The sequence below is a fragment of the Neodiprion pinetum genome, chromosome 2 (genome assembly GCF_021155775.2).
Source record: "Neodiprion pinetum isolate iyNeoPine1 chromosome 2, iyNeoPine1.2, whole genome shotgun sequence".
In the NCBI taxonomy this organism is placed as follows: Eukaryota; Metazoa; Arthropoda; class Insecta; order Hymenoptera; family Diprionidae; genus Neodiprion; species Neodiprion pinetum.
In genome coordinates this window covers 7660375-7675952 of record NC_060233.1, presented here as the reverse complement: position 1 = coordinate 7675952, position 15578 = coordinate 7660375, and the positions used below count along the sequence as shown (strand labels likewise).

Below are 15578 nucleotides of genomic sequence, written 5' to 3'. Positions count from 1 at the left end.
CTGTCCCGGTACGAATGAATTTTTTTCCTCCCACCACCGCACCTCTTTTTACCCCATCGTAGTTTTTCCCTGTTTCTCGGGAACCGCACGAGCCGTTTTTGTTCGTCCACTTCGCTACGGTTTTCCTTTTCTGCTGGGGCCTGAAGAAGAATTGCTCGTGCTGCGGGGAAGCCCCGAACATCCGGCAGCGCTAGGGCGGTTCATTTTATAATTTTTTATTTTTTTTTCTGTAGGTGCAACTAGAAAACTTTGTGCCAAATACGGGGAAAAAAAAAAACTGTCGCAAAACCTGGAGGAAGTAGGAAAATATATAGAGGTCGCACTGAAGATCAACACTGAAAACGAAATAAAGACATTAAGGTGATGCGATACTTCTTTTTCGGATAGCAAAAACTGTTATACAAATTTCTCCGAGACGATTAATCCTTCGAATAAAAGACGAGAACAGGCAACTGCGGTATTTTTAGGCGCAATTTGCTGTTGATTGGCAAGTGATTAATTGGACCACGATAAAAAAAAAAAAAAAAAAAAAAAAAAAAACACTAAGCTAATACATGTACAAGTCCTTGAGGTGTACACATAAAAATAAATAAACAATATGACAATGATTGGTAGCGAACTCTAAACATTTTCCTACCTCGTCCAGGTCTTAGGAAAAATTTTTATCAGTATTTGACACAAATTTTTCGCATAGCACCTTTAAAAAAGAAAAAAAAAAATAACGGTTAAACAATGAACGACCCTGGGCAGCACCGTGCAATCCGGCCTGTTTTCAGACACGAACGACGTCTCCTGTCCGATTCTCAACCCCTCCGGCCGGGGCTACGTCATGTGCTCGCGTCTAGCAGCCCCCCAGGCATGGCGCGGCAGGAAAAGGATGATTAACCGGCCCGGTACGAAGTGCTTCCTTAAGTGTCCTTACGGCTATCAGCTCAGAGGGGAGTACGAGCTGACCTGCGGGGCTGACGGCAACTGGCTTGGATCCAGGCACGGGGAGTGCGTCAGTGAGTGAATTCGAGGAATCTTTTACACAGATCCGCGTTTTCGGGGGTGCGTTTCGAGACTTGACGCGAAGCGAAATATCAATTTATAAAGCGTGCTGCGGTGGTTGAAAAAACCCGACCGAACCGCAACATCGAATCACTTGCTGTGTTAGTGCCGAGAAATATTTCAGTGAAAATTGAATACCGTAATCCGTTGTAATTGCACGGGTGCCAATTTTAAGCTGGTTCGCGTGTCACGAATTAGTTATTTTTTCGCTTATTTCGTCACGAGATTTAATCGCACGCTGAGGATTCATCAAATTCATATATTTGTAATCTACGAAGATTTGACTAATAAGAAAAAAGAAAATTAAGAAAAAAACACTCTGATAACACAGGTCCGCAACGAAAGCATCCTTTGAAGAAAAAACTGAGAAGGATAATTTTCTGTTAATTGCATTACGATACATTTTTCGTCTCGTTGGTATCCGTGGATGTTTAATTTTTCAATACATCACTGATAGTGATTTGGATTAAAAACAGTCATATTGAAATTACTATTGACAGTAAAAAAATATTTGTTACAGTGTAAATTTGTGAAAGACAGTTTTCCCGTCAATACAAATGACACAACGTGGAGCGAAATAGAACAAATTTACTGTAATTTTACCCATTTCGAAGCGATTCGAAATGAAAAATCGATATCTGCGCTGTTACTTGCATTTTAAATCATTCTTTTCCTAGAATTTTCCATAAAAAAAAAATCGTATATCTGGCGATCACATAACTTCCATCAATCCTCACGGTCTGATTATCACGTAACGAAATTACCAAAAAGATATTGAATATCGACTCACCTGGGTATTTTTCGCCCATATACGTTAATATCGCCTACAATAAAGTCGACCAGAGTCAGGTTCCGGAACGCGTCCCAAGCTGCGATCAAATCCCGGACCATTTCCTCTTCCTTCAGGATACAGCAAGCCTCGGTTGGACTGTCCGCCAAACTTTATCGCGGAAGTTCCGCCTGGGCAGTCGGAAGCCTTCGTCACCTTTGCTCAACCCTCGACGGATCTCGACTGGTTCCGATACGTCAGATCCGAGCCGGCTTGGGGCACCAGACTGGAGGCTAATCTCACGCCGGGGAAGCACGCGGTCACGTTCACGGCGAAGCATCCGGTTTCGAAGAAGCAGACAACCTGCACGCTCGGCATAATCGTGAAACGTGAGTGACTGTTTCCGCAAATTTGAATTTACACTTTTACGACCATCGTTGCTGGCTAGATTTTTTTTGCTCTCTTTTTTTATCCACGTCGCGAATCGTTGTACCCTCAAATTCTACATCCGTGATTTGGCAGATTTTGATATATGCAGGAACTATAAGGGCCATCCAAGTGTTGGTTAACGCTGAAACAGGGGTAAACCGTTCGGAGAAACGTTATCAAATGTTACCCTATTACAGTAGGCATTCCGGGCAAGCGTTAGCTAAGATAGGGAATTCGAAGTGCGTGCTCGAAGTCAACACGCCACCTGCTCGAGAATAATGAAAAATTTTTGTCTTTCAAAGGAAGTGTTAATAATGCACGAATTGCTAAAAAATAATATCTTAGGAAATGTAATGCTTAATGCATGCATTTAAGAAGAAATACTATGTATAATGTATTCAATACTCAATGAATAATGAATTCACGTTTTACTGAACATGTTAGGGTGTATTAATAATTAATAATATTTAATATGTAATAAATTAGGAATAAATTGATCAGGATCTAACTATGAATGGGATTTCTGCCATTCACGGGTAATAAAACCGATTTGTCGATAAACTTTCGAAAAAACGTTAGCTAATATTAAAAACTTTAGCAGGCAAAACAAGCAAACGTTACTAACCGTTATCATCAGGGGTGGGATGCAAACATTTGCAAAAAAAGCGTTAGCTAATACTCGAATGGCCTCATAGGAAAATCGTAAACCAAGCTGTATAGTCTACTTGCAAATCTGCATGTATACCGCGATATCCGCGCTTCCATGCCCTGCCTGCAATTTCCGGGCCTGAGATAACCCGTTCGAAAGTTATCGAGTCAGAACGATCCGCGTACAGAGTGGGAGGAAATCTTCCACTAGAAATATTTCTCCCAAGATAAAATCACCCAGGGTCGGAATAAACTCCCTTGGTATATAATATACAGTGAGGTGTAAGAAATCCGATCATCGCTGAGATGAGCATCAGAGATTCATCAATGGAATCGGTTACATATTTGTTTTTTTCTTTTTCTACGAGTAACGTTTTTCCTTTTTTCCTTTTTCAAGCCGGTGAAGCTCCACGGATAAAAAATTGCCCGGAAAACATTGTCGTCCATAGTAGGAACAGCACGATAGTCACGTGGACCGAACCCGTTTTCACGGATAACGTCAATATCAGCAACGTCGTCAGCAACGAGGTGAGTTAAATTATTCGGCAATTTTCATCTGTGAAGAGAGCGCGACGCTTTACTCGCAAAAGGACGAACGATCTTTTTCGATTCTATCTGATCCGGTTTCGTGTAACTTCGTGTTCGGCGTATACGTACCGCGTGTTATCGGGTAATAGGACAAGGTTCGTTTCGAAGGAAGCTGTATGAATGGGGAAAGAGCCTCTTTAAAATATCGTCCCCTTTCATTCGACAACAAAAGACTCCGTTATTCCACGCCGGTGAAAAGGCTCGGTAAAAAGGGAATGTGTATAATATACGCCGGCAGAAGTCGACCTTTTTTACTTATATACCGACTTCACGAGCAGCTCGCGAAGTTGAACATTCCAAATTTATTTTACGGTCTATCAGACGTACGGTACTGGGTGAAAATTTGTTTATTCCCGACTCGACCGTAATGTTCACTTTTTTTAACATATTATTCCCTCTTTACTTTTCTTCCCAGTTCTTAATTTTTTAATTGCTCCCGTTTTCTCTACTTCTTTTCCATTTTGAACTACTCTGCGTTATTATCTCTGCGTTATTATAAACTATCAATAATATTATACTTTTTAGACTGATAGAGCTCATCTACGCATAAAAGAAAAATACTTTTAAGTTAATGATGTGGCCAGAGTTGATTCGGGAATAAATAAATCCTGTCTGTAACACAGGAATAAAAGTCGATTATTCCCGCGGGCGATTACTGCCCTGGTAAAGGAATAATATTCGACTTTGTTCCCTTGTTACATAATGTAATAAGATCGCGAAATCACGAGGTTTCGGTCTCTCCTGTAAATCGGAGCAAATTGAAATATAAACAGTTCCTGTTTCTTGCCATTTCAGTTTAAATATATTTTAGTAAATGAACAAATTTGTTAATCATAGCTTCTGACAATTCTGTACGCCTTATTTTTTATTGTTGACATTCGATTCGTTTACAAACGAAATGAGCTGCGATACCGATGAATGAAATTGAAAAACGATACGATAATGTAATTGCATTAAAACTTTTTGTAATCGAGATTATTTAGTAAATATTTATTGGTTTTAATTCTTCCTGCGATATCGAGAAGAAGTTGTTTGACTTTAATTGAATTTTATTTCATAAATTAATACCTTTCGCCAAGTCTTTGTTCAAACAAATTGCCGTGTAATGTAACGCCAGAGAAAAGATCTCGGAGTGAGAGACAGTCGTAAATCGTCGATACGAAGAAAACGGGACAACTCGCGAGCGTAACCTGATGAGCAATTAGGATTCAAGTAAAGTGGAGATAAAAAAAATTAGTCTCGAAAGCCCGGAGCGTGGCAACCGTTTCACGACACGCCGCTGTCCAAGACCCCGTCATGAAATTAGTTGTGCATAATTTTCCGCAATGAAATGCAAATTTCTGAACCCTCGCCACCACCGGCTAAAGGGAGACCCGCGGCGAAGAAGTTCGCAGGGAAACGTAAATGGCCGGGAAAAAAGACGACGACAACCGCCGTGGCAGCAGCGGCTCTCTACCTGCACGCTGGAAATTCGCGAGACAAGAAGATTAGGAGAGAGAATCGGGGTGGAGAACGAGGGAAATAAGTGAACGCTGAAGGATTTTAGTTTTCATCTTGAGAGCGGAGGTTGGAAAGCGAATTAACGATACGCATACCGGCTCGTTGTCAGAGGTTTACATCCAGAGACAGAAATTCGAGTACTTTTTCCTTTTTTCTTTTCAAAGAGACGTTCGTAGCTTGTTTGAATATAATAATCCGGTTGATGAACATTATACTCAAAGTACGATCATCTCGTTATATAAATTTAATAAAAAGTACGGATTCTCAGCTAACCCTCTAACCTCTTTAATTTTAGATGTAGTAAAAAATTAAACAATTATGCGAGCTATCCGATAATCGAGGACTGAACTTTAGCCACGTCAATTACAGTTTCTAATCTTCTCAAAATTATAGGGCAAGTATTTACAGGTAAGAAGCCGATCTTGAGAGTCTTTTGAGTATAAAATAAAGCTAACCGTACAATAATTATACTAAAAATGAGAGATTTTATTTTTGTACATCAAACTAGATGTTGATGATGAAAAAAATCAGAGCGTGGGCAAGTTTGTCGAAACTTCGGCTAACCCAATTCGACGCAGCGATTCACGCATAACCGGCATTGCTTATACCTCTAACTGTGTAGAGAGACCCTCGAAATGACCGTTGTTTGCACGCAGCCGTTCAAATCCGAGCGTTATATACACGTGTATACGTTATATAGCAAGAGAGGGTTGGAAGAGCAGAACGGCAAGAAAACCGCTGACCGGAGAAAAAATACAAGATATCCGAGCGAATGTATAAATATGTTAGGATTTACACGCGAAATGGACCACGAAATGTGTAGTCAAGGGTAAAAATTTTCTTGCTATCTAAATCAAGTCTTTTGAAAACGAATCAGCGGATCCATAATGGAAAAATCCGTTCCAAGAATCGCGAACAATATCATTCACGCTAATGATATTGAACACGAATTAACTCTTTGAGTCATAGGGGTAAGTATTCTTACGACCTGTTTTGTATCCATTTTTTGTATGTTTAGAGTACTTTTCGACATATTTCCTTGCGCTTTTTGCTATTTCTGATAGTATACTAATAGGATTGCAATACTCGAGAGTAATTATTGCGATATAATGTGAATTATCATTGCTGGAGACAAGTTGTTGAAAACAATCGTGAAAATTAATGGAATAATTCATTTCCGAGAAAGTTTCCCCTCTACACGTTCACACGCTTTACATAAATTATAAGTTTTTGGGCTCGCTTATTGCGAATCTGAAATCGGATTTACAAAATTCAAGGTTGCGGATCCAATACGGTGGATATAAATTTCAAAATCGATCGAATCCGGAAAAAAAACGTCGCTGATTAGAAATCTGAAATCGGAATTTGAAAATCAGTATGGCGAATCCAATCAGAGACCCCGAAAACCACAGAATACTATCTTTTCATAAAAATTGACCCTGCACAATAATGTTTGACTCAAGGGTTAAACATCATCTTTACCATGTAATAGAATTTAATCGGAGCAACAGTGTTCGCAATTAGAAAGTTAAAAATGATTAAACTCTCGTATTTGTAATCGGGCTTCAAACTTTTTGGGTTTGTTTTATTCGCCACAGAAATCTCCAGAGATCACGCGGCAGAGTTTTTTGAAATCGTTTCCGTTAGAATCAATAACGTTCCAAAATCCGACTCCGAACCCCGCCCACAAGTAGGTATACGATCAACAAGAACTGGGTTTTTGTCACTCGGATCCCGGCTATCCCCAATACCGACTCCAATTATCGCCGTAGGCTACAGGAGTATACGGCTAGTGTGTTCCTTGATTAAATTTTCCCGTTGTTCGTTCCAGAATCCGGGAGCCTCGTTTCCCGTCGGCGATCACAAAATCCACTACGAGGCGAGCGACGAGGCCGGTTGGACGGCGACCTGCGATTTTCTGGTAACGATTCGCGACGACTGAATTCCGTACCTACGCAAACGAAACCGCAATTGTACAGCTTACTTCTGAGCGGAAGTTGCGATCTATCAAAAAGAAACGACGGAGCCGCGACAAGGAGCGTCGATTCCTCTGATCCTGGACCGTATAAGTCGATATATGAATAGGCGACGTTACACCCCGAAACAATTATTATAATATACCTGCCAGTTGCGAATGAGAGTCGAAGATTGAGTTTGGAGAAAGCGTAGAAAAAAGATTTACTGGTTTTTTTTTTTTTTTAATTTTATTTTTTTATATAATTTCGGTATACCTTACATCCCCGAAAATTACGATTCAAATTATTGAACACGGTGATTCGGGTGATTTGAGTTAATCCGTCGGCCACGAGAACTGCTCATACTTCCTTCGAGTACCTCGCATTATACGTACGTCGTCGCTCCGTTATAGTTATAGCTGAAACCCGGACGATAAAACATATCAAAGTTAAAATCTGTGTCACGACTATAGACAAGTGAGACGTAGGTATAATAATATTCTGAAGACAATGGGAGTTTGAATAAAGTACGTAGGTATGTAGATAGATAGACGGATAGAGAGAGAGAGAGAGAGAGAGAGAGAGAGAAGAAAACGATACCGCGAGATCTGCTGGAGACGCGTTACGTAATCGGGTAAATTATTATTGTCTAGAGCTATATTATGATATATACGTGCTCCAGGAACTGTTCTAGTTTTATATAAGTCTAAATATAACCATATTGAAGAATTTATTATATGCATGATGCAATATCGTATCATTAACCAACATTGTTTATCAACTTACCAGAATGGTTGAGAAATTGCGTGGAATGCGCCAAGATCATCCGAATTCCTTTTATTGTAAACGAAAACGTGACGAGGAACGTATCGTATCGGTTATTATTATGTATCATTATTGTTTAGACACATGTAATTCGCCAGTTCACGACGCCGAATCCATACGGAAAAATATTAATACACATATTATATATTATATATATATATATCAGATTGGAGATAATTTTTAAAATTTTATTCATTATTACTGTTATAATTATTATTATTATTATTATTATTATTATTATTATTATTATTATTATTATTATTATTATTATCATCCCGTACTCCATTCGCATATCATTGTTACAATTTATGTGTAATGATTAATAATAATGTGTAATATTATATTATATAAATGTATAAAATTTATCTATAAAATATATTACAGTATTATAACATTGAATTGCTATATATCATATTACCGCAATATGGACCGACGACGGAGTTAACAATTATATCGTTTATATCTATTTTGTATCGTTAATCGTACGTTAACCGATCAACTGCAATCTATATTGTACAGTTCGTTTTATTAATAGCAAATGGCGATGGGGCGATGAAAATTATATTCGTTCGGGCAATGGCAAACGATTGTATGTATCAGGAAAATAAGCCTCGATTTGAATGCTCTGTTGAAGGGATCAACGAGTCCAAATCACAGGAGGATTCGTTAAATGGACGTTTAATTTTCGCTGCTGTATTAACGTAAGTACAAAAATTGGGGCAAAACAAGTTGGCACATTTAATATTCGAGTTACCATATTCGTGAAATCGATGCACCAAGAATAGGACAAGCGATAAACGTCTCGACATTTGCATATCGTATCGACGAACATGAAATTCGACGTTCTTCTTGGTCGCGTGTGTGCACAACTGCACACGCGTCATGTATCGGCTCGATCCTTTAATTACGAACAACACTTGCGCCTTGGTATTATCTTCGTTTCAACGTGACCGCGGCCCGTGTATCTGTGCCTTACTGTAAGTCCAGGACTCGCTCGCTGATAGTACGGCTGTTGCTGGAGGCGTTGCTGCCTCTGCAATTGTAGCTGCCGGTGTCGCTGGAGCTCGATTTCGTACTGCTGCTGTCTCGATGTGCGATCTGGAAATAAGGGAGGCGGTTATTAGCCATGAAAAACGGCCAGTTGGACTCTTACGTCAGATATGATTTGCGGTTGACGAGACGAAACGATTAAATGGTAATGAATTACACAAATCGAAAGTATTTTCACTCTATAATATCATCGAATGATAAGCAAAATCGTTATTTATTGCTTACAAAGCGTGCTTTTGTCTTCTTTACCTTGATATAAATAATAATCTTGAAGCTTTTGATTTATAGCTATGACCAAAAGTTTTTGTTGTGACCTGTGATTAATTATTATTTTTTAATAAAAACGACTCAAATACGAAACTCTGGAGTTTGGTAAATTCTTATTTACAACAAATGTTTGAGGAAATAGGTAATTCTAATCTCAAAATCTGAAATATCGTTCTGGTTTCTACAAAAGTAAACTTTATTCAATAAAACCGTTTTTTCTTTTATTAGTCAAGTGGAAGTAATAAAAATTTGGCACCTAGAATCCCGGACTAAAAATTCGTGTTTACAGGTGTTATCAAATTACAAGCACAGGGTTTGTGTTAGGTTCAATCACACTATTTATCAAATTTTAGTGAAAACTTGTAAGCCATGCCGTAAAATTGAACAGGTCATAAAGCTGATATTATCGTAACGTGACAGAACTGGATGCGTACAGACGATCCTTAACACCGTTATAAAGATGAAATTCTCGAAAACACGATGTCCAATACGTGTTATCTCTCGTTTTCCACACCGAAATCCTTTTCTTTGTCGATGGTTATACTTGCAGCAGATATTTTCGAGGAGGGTGTTTGCATGCGTAGATGCAAGCCAAGGAGGAAAGGGTGGCAAAGGAAACGGCCGCACGTAGAAAGGAGCGGAAATCTTATAACAGAATCTGTACGAGAGGAGAAGTGCTTTGATAAGGGTAGCCGATGTGCCCCCGTGTTGCAATTTACAAGTTCCCCGAACCAAAGAGGTCGAAGATTAGAGGCTCGAAAGGGGAAGGGCATGAAATATGCAGGCGCTGTGATGTTTTTTTAATTCACCGAAAATCTCGGATTTACAGAGCGAGATGGTCTTTGATCAAGAAATCACCGCGTTGCGAGGGATTTATTATTCTCTCTGTTATTCCTGCCGCTACCGCATGGCTGGGCTGCAGAAAATTTTCAATGAAACGCGTCGCGGGGTAACTTTTGTACCAGATTCCAGTTTCGTCGTACTGACCCAGCTGGAACTCGCATTCTCGGTCCGTAACATCTCCTTCTGGGAAGCTGCGAGTTTAACGAACGATCCGCAACGAATCCGGGCTCACGCGTCACCGCGTTTTATGATATTATACGACGCAACTCCAAGCGCCGTTCACAGTACATCCTCAGCGGGACTCTTGTACCATTACACAAGTTTCTACCGACAAAAACCAGGCGGAGAAAAATAGCCGAGATACGTATAACATCAGCGCGGAAAGGGTTGAACCCTGCCGCCTGTGGCAGCCGACTACGGTGCCGTATCGATCAGCGGAGAATGTCCACAAAAAACGCACCGACTGAACGGAGTTGATCGCTAACGGCCGGCTCGTAAAGCGCAAGTGAGAACCAACGGGTAAGTAACGACTTTTACACGGACAAGCCGGCCAGTGTCGTCATCCTGCTGCTGCTGCTAGCTGCTATGCAATATAATAATGAGAAAAAACGACGAAGATGATGATAATGGCAGTGAGAATGGCTTTAATAACGCGGATGGTTGCGATGGCCGGATGAGAGCGACGGTGCTTCTTGATAATCGCGAGCTGTCACCGTCCGTTCAACGCCTCCTCGACGAATCACCTTTTCAAACATGGAAAGTAATCTGGGTACGTCAATGGATTATGTAGGTATGTACGTGAGGAGTGCGGAAGTGTTTCAGGAGTTGCCCGTAAAGAGGCAACGACCATGCTCTTGGCCACGAGACGTTGGAGAGTTTGCATTTAAGCCGTCTAATGTACCCGGGCAACATCTTCAAGCGTTGGATACGGTTGGTCTTACTTAACGAATGACTGTTTTTATTGTCCCCACATAACGAACAACTCCACGGTTCATCCCACAAGGTCGATTTTAACAAATACGTGCATACGCTGTTTAAGAGGCTGGTTTTTTTCGCGAACCATCGAGCTTCGTTGACCGTTCGGCAAGTTCCAGTAAATCTTCGAGTCTGGTGAGTTCGGAAGTGTCGAGAACTGATCTAAGGTCGGGAAGAATCGCCTCGCTCAAATTTAAGGAGGCCATTTCTTCGGCTGCCATGCTGCTGTTCTCGTCCGAAAGCACGACTTTCAATTTCTTTATGTAGTTGCGTAGGCTTCGTTGAATCGTCGACTCGGCTTTGCTGTTGCGTCTTCTCGTCGGTCTCGTCGTGCTCTCTTTGTCAACCTGTGACTCGTCGTCGTCAAAGGGCCGATCTGGTCCCGTTTTCCATTGGCCAACCAACTCCGGCGCATGTCGACGTGGCCTCGTGCTACCCCGTAAAAAGTTAGAAACTTCGGTCAAGTTCGGCTTCGAGACGTCAGACACGTTCTTCTCGTTGAGCAGTGCCTCAGGCAACTTTGATTCCGAACTTTTGATAGCAGCGAGCTTCGCCGAGCTCTCCGTAGTTTTCAAGCTCGTCGTATTTCTCGATGTTTTTTTAACCGTTGCCAACCCGTCCGGAGTTTTGATAAACCTCGTTGGAGCAGGACTTGGAATTCGAGACTTCCGAGTGGACGATGTATCTCGTTTTACATCTGCGATCCTGCAGGTTTCATTAGTTGAATTGTCAGGACTCGATTCTTGGGCTTGCCAATGCAGCGGGTAATCCAAGCAAAATATCATCTGAGAGTCAATTTCCATGGCACCTTGAGCCATCTTCTTTTTACCAGCTTTGTGTTCGTTGTTAGAAAATGAAAGAGATCGCGTAGCTTTTTGACCGACGGAGGTGTTTTTCAAACTCCTGCCTATCCTTCGATCTTCCGAAAGTCCTCTGCTCATCATGCTCCTACATCTGTTCGTTGTCTTTTTACCAGTATCAGTTTCGTCCACAACCCCCAGTTCGCTTTGAAGTACACGTCGGATTTCAGTTGCAGCTGAGCTTGCGGGCTTTTCATCAGGATCTACCGTTCTGCATTTATAGGAAGCGGCGGAACCGACGCTCGGGGTTGCAACTGGACTCGGAGACGTAATATGACCTTTGGGAACGCCGCTAACGGAATCAGATTTTTTTTTATCGAACCGAGTTATCCGTTTTATCGAGGCTGTTTGATTTTTCTCGCTCGAATTCCGTGCCTCAAATTTCTTCGGGTCTGTTCTCTGAAGCTTTTGCTCACTGTCAGCCGAACGATCTCGGGATATTTTACCCTCTAAACTAGCAAACCTATCCCTGCTAATATTTCTGGCCTCCGATTTGGCTCTAGATTTTGAGAACTTATCAGTTTTCGGGGGCTTCAATTGACTTAAAGTAGCCTTGGTTCCATCCATAGTTTCAGAAGCATCAAAATCCTTAGCGGCAATTTCCCGTTGCGGAATACCGACCGGTTGACTCAAACGTTTCTGTGGAAGCATCCGTCGCTTCTCAGCAAGCTTCACGTAGCTTTCTTCATAATGCTCAGGGTTCGGAGGACTGCGATCAATCGAAGGACACGCAAATTTTTCGCATTTCCTGGCCTTCTTTGATTCCTGTAGGCTCGCACTACCGCTGCATATCCCGATAGACGAACTCGAGGAAATGTTTAATGGAAGTGGCGGTAATTGCATACATTTAGCGGAGTTTGAGCTGTTCAAACTCTGCGCTAAGCTGCCCGAAGATTCACTCATAAGATTTCTGGACTGAGACGAGTTTTCGCACGATGCTGAGAGGATGAGAGAAGACTTCTCAGGTGGCGTCTTCGGTGCCGAAGTTCTTGATTTTCTAGTCGGAGCGGCCTTGTTCACCGAAGCCTTTGCCTCTTTGTGATAAGTCGAAGCACTTGAAGGCCTTTCAGATGTAATCAGAGCACTGGCAGTCTTCGGTCTCCGAATCGGTGACGAATTTCTGCTGACCATGCCCGAGGGTGGATTGCTACCACATCTACGGAAAGAGCCGCTGTTCCTTCCTTCGAATACCTTGGCTCGAGGCGCAATAGTTTTACGGTATGAATTCGAACTGCGTGTTTCCTCCTCTTCGGCAGCCGAGCTACGCAATCGCCTGGCGCATGGCCGCTCGACTTTTGAGCTACTGTTCGAGGTTGGCGTCGGTGACGGACGTCTTGGTGACACAAAGTCCAGTCCTGTAGAGTGCAACTTTTGTAGTACAACGGTCGACGTCGAAACAACTTTTTCAGAATCCATTGAAGCGTCAGGTTCGGTGGCGGAATCTTTCATCCGAGAAGATAGCTTTCGGTCAATTTTCAAGTCTGCATCCTGCATCGACGTTGGTGATCGCTCGCAGTCAATTTTAGGCTTAGTTGGTCTCGGGATCAGCGATACTGGTGTTGGTTTGACAATGAGTGGCAGAGACTCTGCTGGATCTGTTACTTCCGACGACTTCTTTACGAGGCTTGCTCGATCCTTTGAAATAGGTTTGGTCGCCTTGGGAAGCTTCCTTTTGGCAGCCCTGAGCTTTTTGACGGTTGGCTCAACACATGAATCAGGTGTTCCCGGGGGCTCGGGAGTCCGTGAATTGGTGTAAGTCTTTGTCTGAGTTTTGACGACCGGAATCTTCGCGTCAGCAGCTTGGACTTTGGTTCCAAGCTTGCGAAGGGGACTCTCCCTGCGATAGTAAAGCTGCCGAGTAACTGGAACTGTCGGAGAGGTTTTAAAAGCGTTCGAAGTATTTTGTTTTGCGCTTTCGAAGGACAGACTGCGCGAGCTGACGCCACTGGGGGGCCGAACTGAGGGTGACCTTGAAGAAACTCGACTCAAGGGGCAGCGCGAGGAGGCGTTCGACGCCACGGACGCACGTCCGGCACTGCTGGGTCGTCTCCTGGTGACGGGACGACTGAGTGGAATGCTCGGTGCCTGGCCGTTTGACGCATCCGTGATTTCATCGTCCGTTGTGTTCATGGTTTCAGTGTGCTTTTCGTTGGTCAAGGGTTTCTCGACAGGCCTTACAACGAAGTGGTCCAACGGATGGAGGTACTCCACCTCCGGCTTGCTTTTCGGTGCTTTCGCATTACGGTACTGATCAGCGAAGTCGAAAAAGCTTCGGCTGTACTTGTCGCTGAGTTCAGTCTCAGCCGAGGAATCGATGGAATTGAGTTGTATCGAGTTCAGGATCACGTTCCCGGGTGGATAGTTGCCACCGTACTGTTTTCGCAGGGCCGATTGGATCAGCTTGTGCCTGTACGAGCTGTAGTTGAACGAAGAAATATCAACTATCGCCAGTTCCTTGTTCGTCGCCACGTACGACGAGGAGTGCTCGGGCTGTCGAAATTTTCCACGGCTAGGTGATGCCGGATTTCGAGCCACGGTGATCGAGCTCAGCGCCGGTGTTGAGTTGGTCATCCTGAGCGAGGGGACGTTCACCATTGAGCTCGAACTGGACTCGATGCCGAAGGGAACGGGCGCCGGGTAATGCATCACGACCAGAGGGGCTTTCGGTCGAATTCCATTATCGCTAAGTCGCGCGTATCTCGGTCGCAGTGCTTTGCACGTCTTCATCGTATCGTCCTACGCACAATAAGCTTAAGCAGTAAGAGGTGAGCCCGTAAATTCCGCCGATAGTACTCACGAAGAATAGTTGAATCTGTGCGATCAAAGGCACTGCGAGTAGGACGGTTAACGCCAGCGCTAATATGCTCTCCACAACGAACGGCGGAACTGACTGCAAGGTTAAAATCAACTGCGCTGGCGCCTCGATGTTCAGCATCACGTCAATTTTGATATCGACCTTGCTTCTACAATTTTCAACGCGATCAGCCGCATATTATCGCCCGCACTGGTGAACGACCGATAAATTTTACTGTCGACCAAAAAAAGTAAGGTTCTCCTCAAACGCAATTTATCTGTAACAGTTGACGACCATATCACCCTGCCGCGTGAAATCATCCCCTAATCCGCGCACGTATCTTGGTTCACTCGTGCTCGGTTCACAGTTGATGAATTTAACAACCAAGAATCACGTCATTCGACATTCGACATTCGACATAATTTCAGACTCTCGGTTGGAAGTATCGACTCCTTTGGATTAGTCTAACAAGGCGTGTCAGAAATGAAGACCGATTTTCGCTCACTCTGCGTATATCCAAGATGACATCACTCGAAATCACGTAAATAGGTTACTTATCCATTTCCGTGCATTCCATTTGCGGAAAGTGCCAATTTGTGCAGTGAAAAGTTGAAAAAATAATAATGTAACCGCTAAAAGACAAAATGTCATGGCTATATGACGTCACCTTGGACATGCTTTCTGATTGGTTCAACTAAAGCGTAAGCGTATTTTTTCATCTCGGATTAGTCACAACGTGTCAATTCTTCGCCCACCATTTCCTCCATGTTATTTACAGTTAGCGTTAATTGTGTTAGTGATAACAACACAAGACTCACAGGCAACACGTACACTTACAGTCCACCAGCTGGTACGGTATCTGCGTTCGCCGAACGGTTTGTACCGGGTGCACTTTGTGATAAGCAGCCCTTGACTCCTGGTAGCCATCCTGAAGAGTGTGGTAGTGCTGGAAGGTGTAGGTGCCGGAGAACGTCTTCGTATATCTCATATAACACCCCGGTGGAACCTGCCACTGAAACCGGATC

At 42.8% G+C, this 15578-nt stretch overlaps 2 protein-coding genes across 5 annotated transcripts in view; one reads left to right on the top strand and one right to left on the bottom strand.

Annotated features, from left to right (window-relative positions):
* The window catches only part of LOC124211685 (uncharacterized), a 36684-nt gene extending 29163 nt beyond the window's left edge, over positions 1 to 7521 (top strand). For 3 of the 4 annotated variants that reach the window (XM_046611008.2, XM_046611007.2, XM_046611009.2), the window contains 4 exons: positions 777 to 1004; positions 1957 to 2208; positions 3294 to 3424; positions 6816 to 7521. In XM_046611008.2, coding sequence (XP_046466964.1) covers positions 777 to 1004; positions 1957 to 2208; positions 3294 to 3424; positions 6816 to 6926 — 722 coding nt within the window. In that variant the 3' untranslated portion in view covers positions 6927 to 7521. Of the gene's footprint in view, positions 1 to 233; positions 459 to 776; positions 1005 to 1956; positions 2209 to 3293; positions 3425 to 6815 lie in introns of those variants that run through there. The other variant, XM_069133470.1, reaches the window with a different exon arrangement.
* Positions 7522 to 7992: 471 nt separating this feature from the next.
* LOC124211684 (fibrillin-1) overlaps positions 7993 to 15578 on the bottom strand; it is a 62926-nt gene continuing 55340 nt past the window's right edge. Inside the window, exons 21-22 of the mRNA XM_046611006.2 lie at positions 15391 to 15565; positions 7993 to 8862 (exon numbers count right to left, since the gene is read on the bottom strand). Coding sequence (XP_046466962.1) covers positions 8669 to 8862; positions 15391 to 15565 — 369 coding nt within the window. The 3' untranslated portion in view covers positions 7993 to 8668. The remainder of the gene's footprint in view (positions 8863 to 15390; positions 15566 to 15578) is intronic.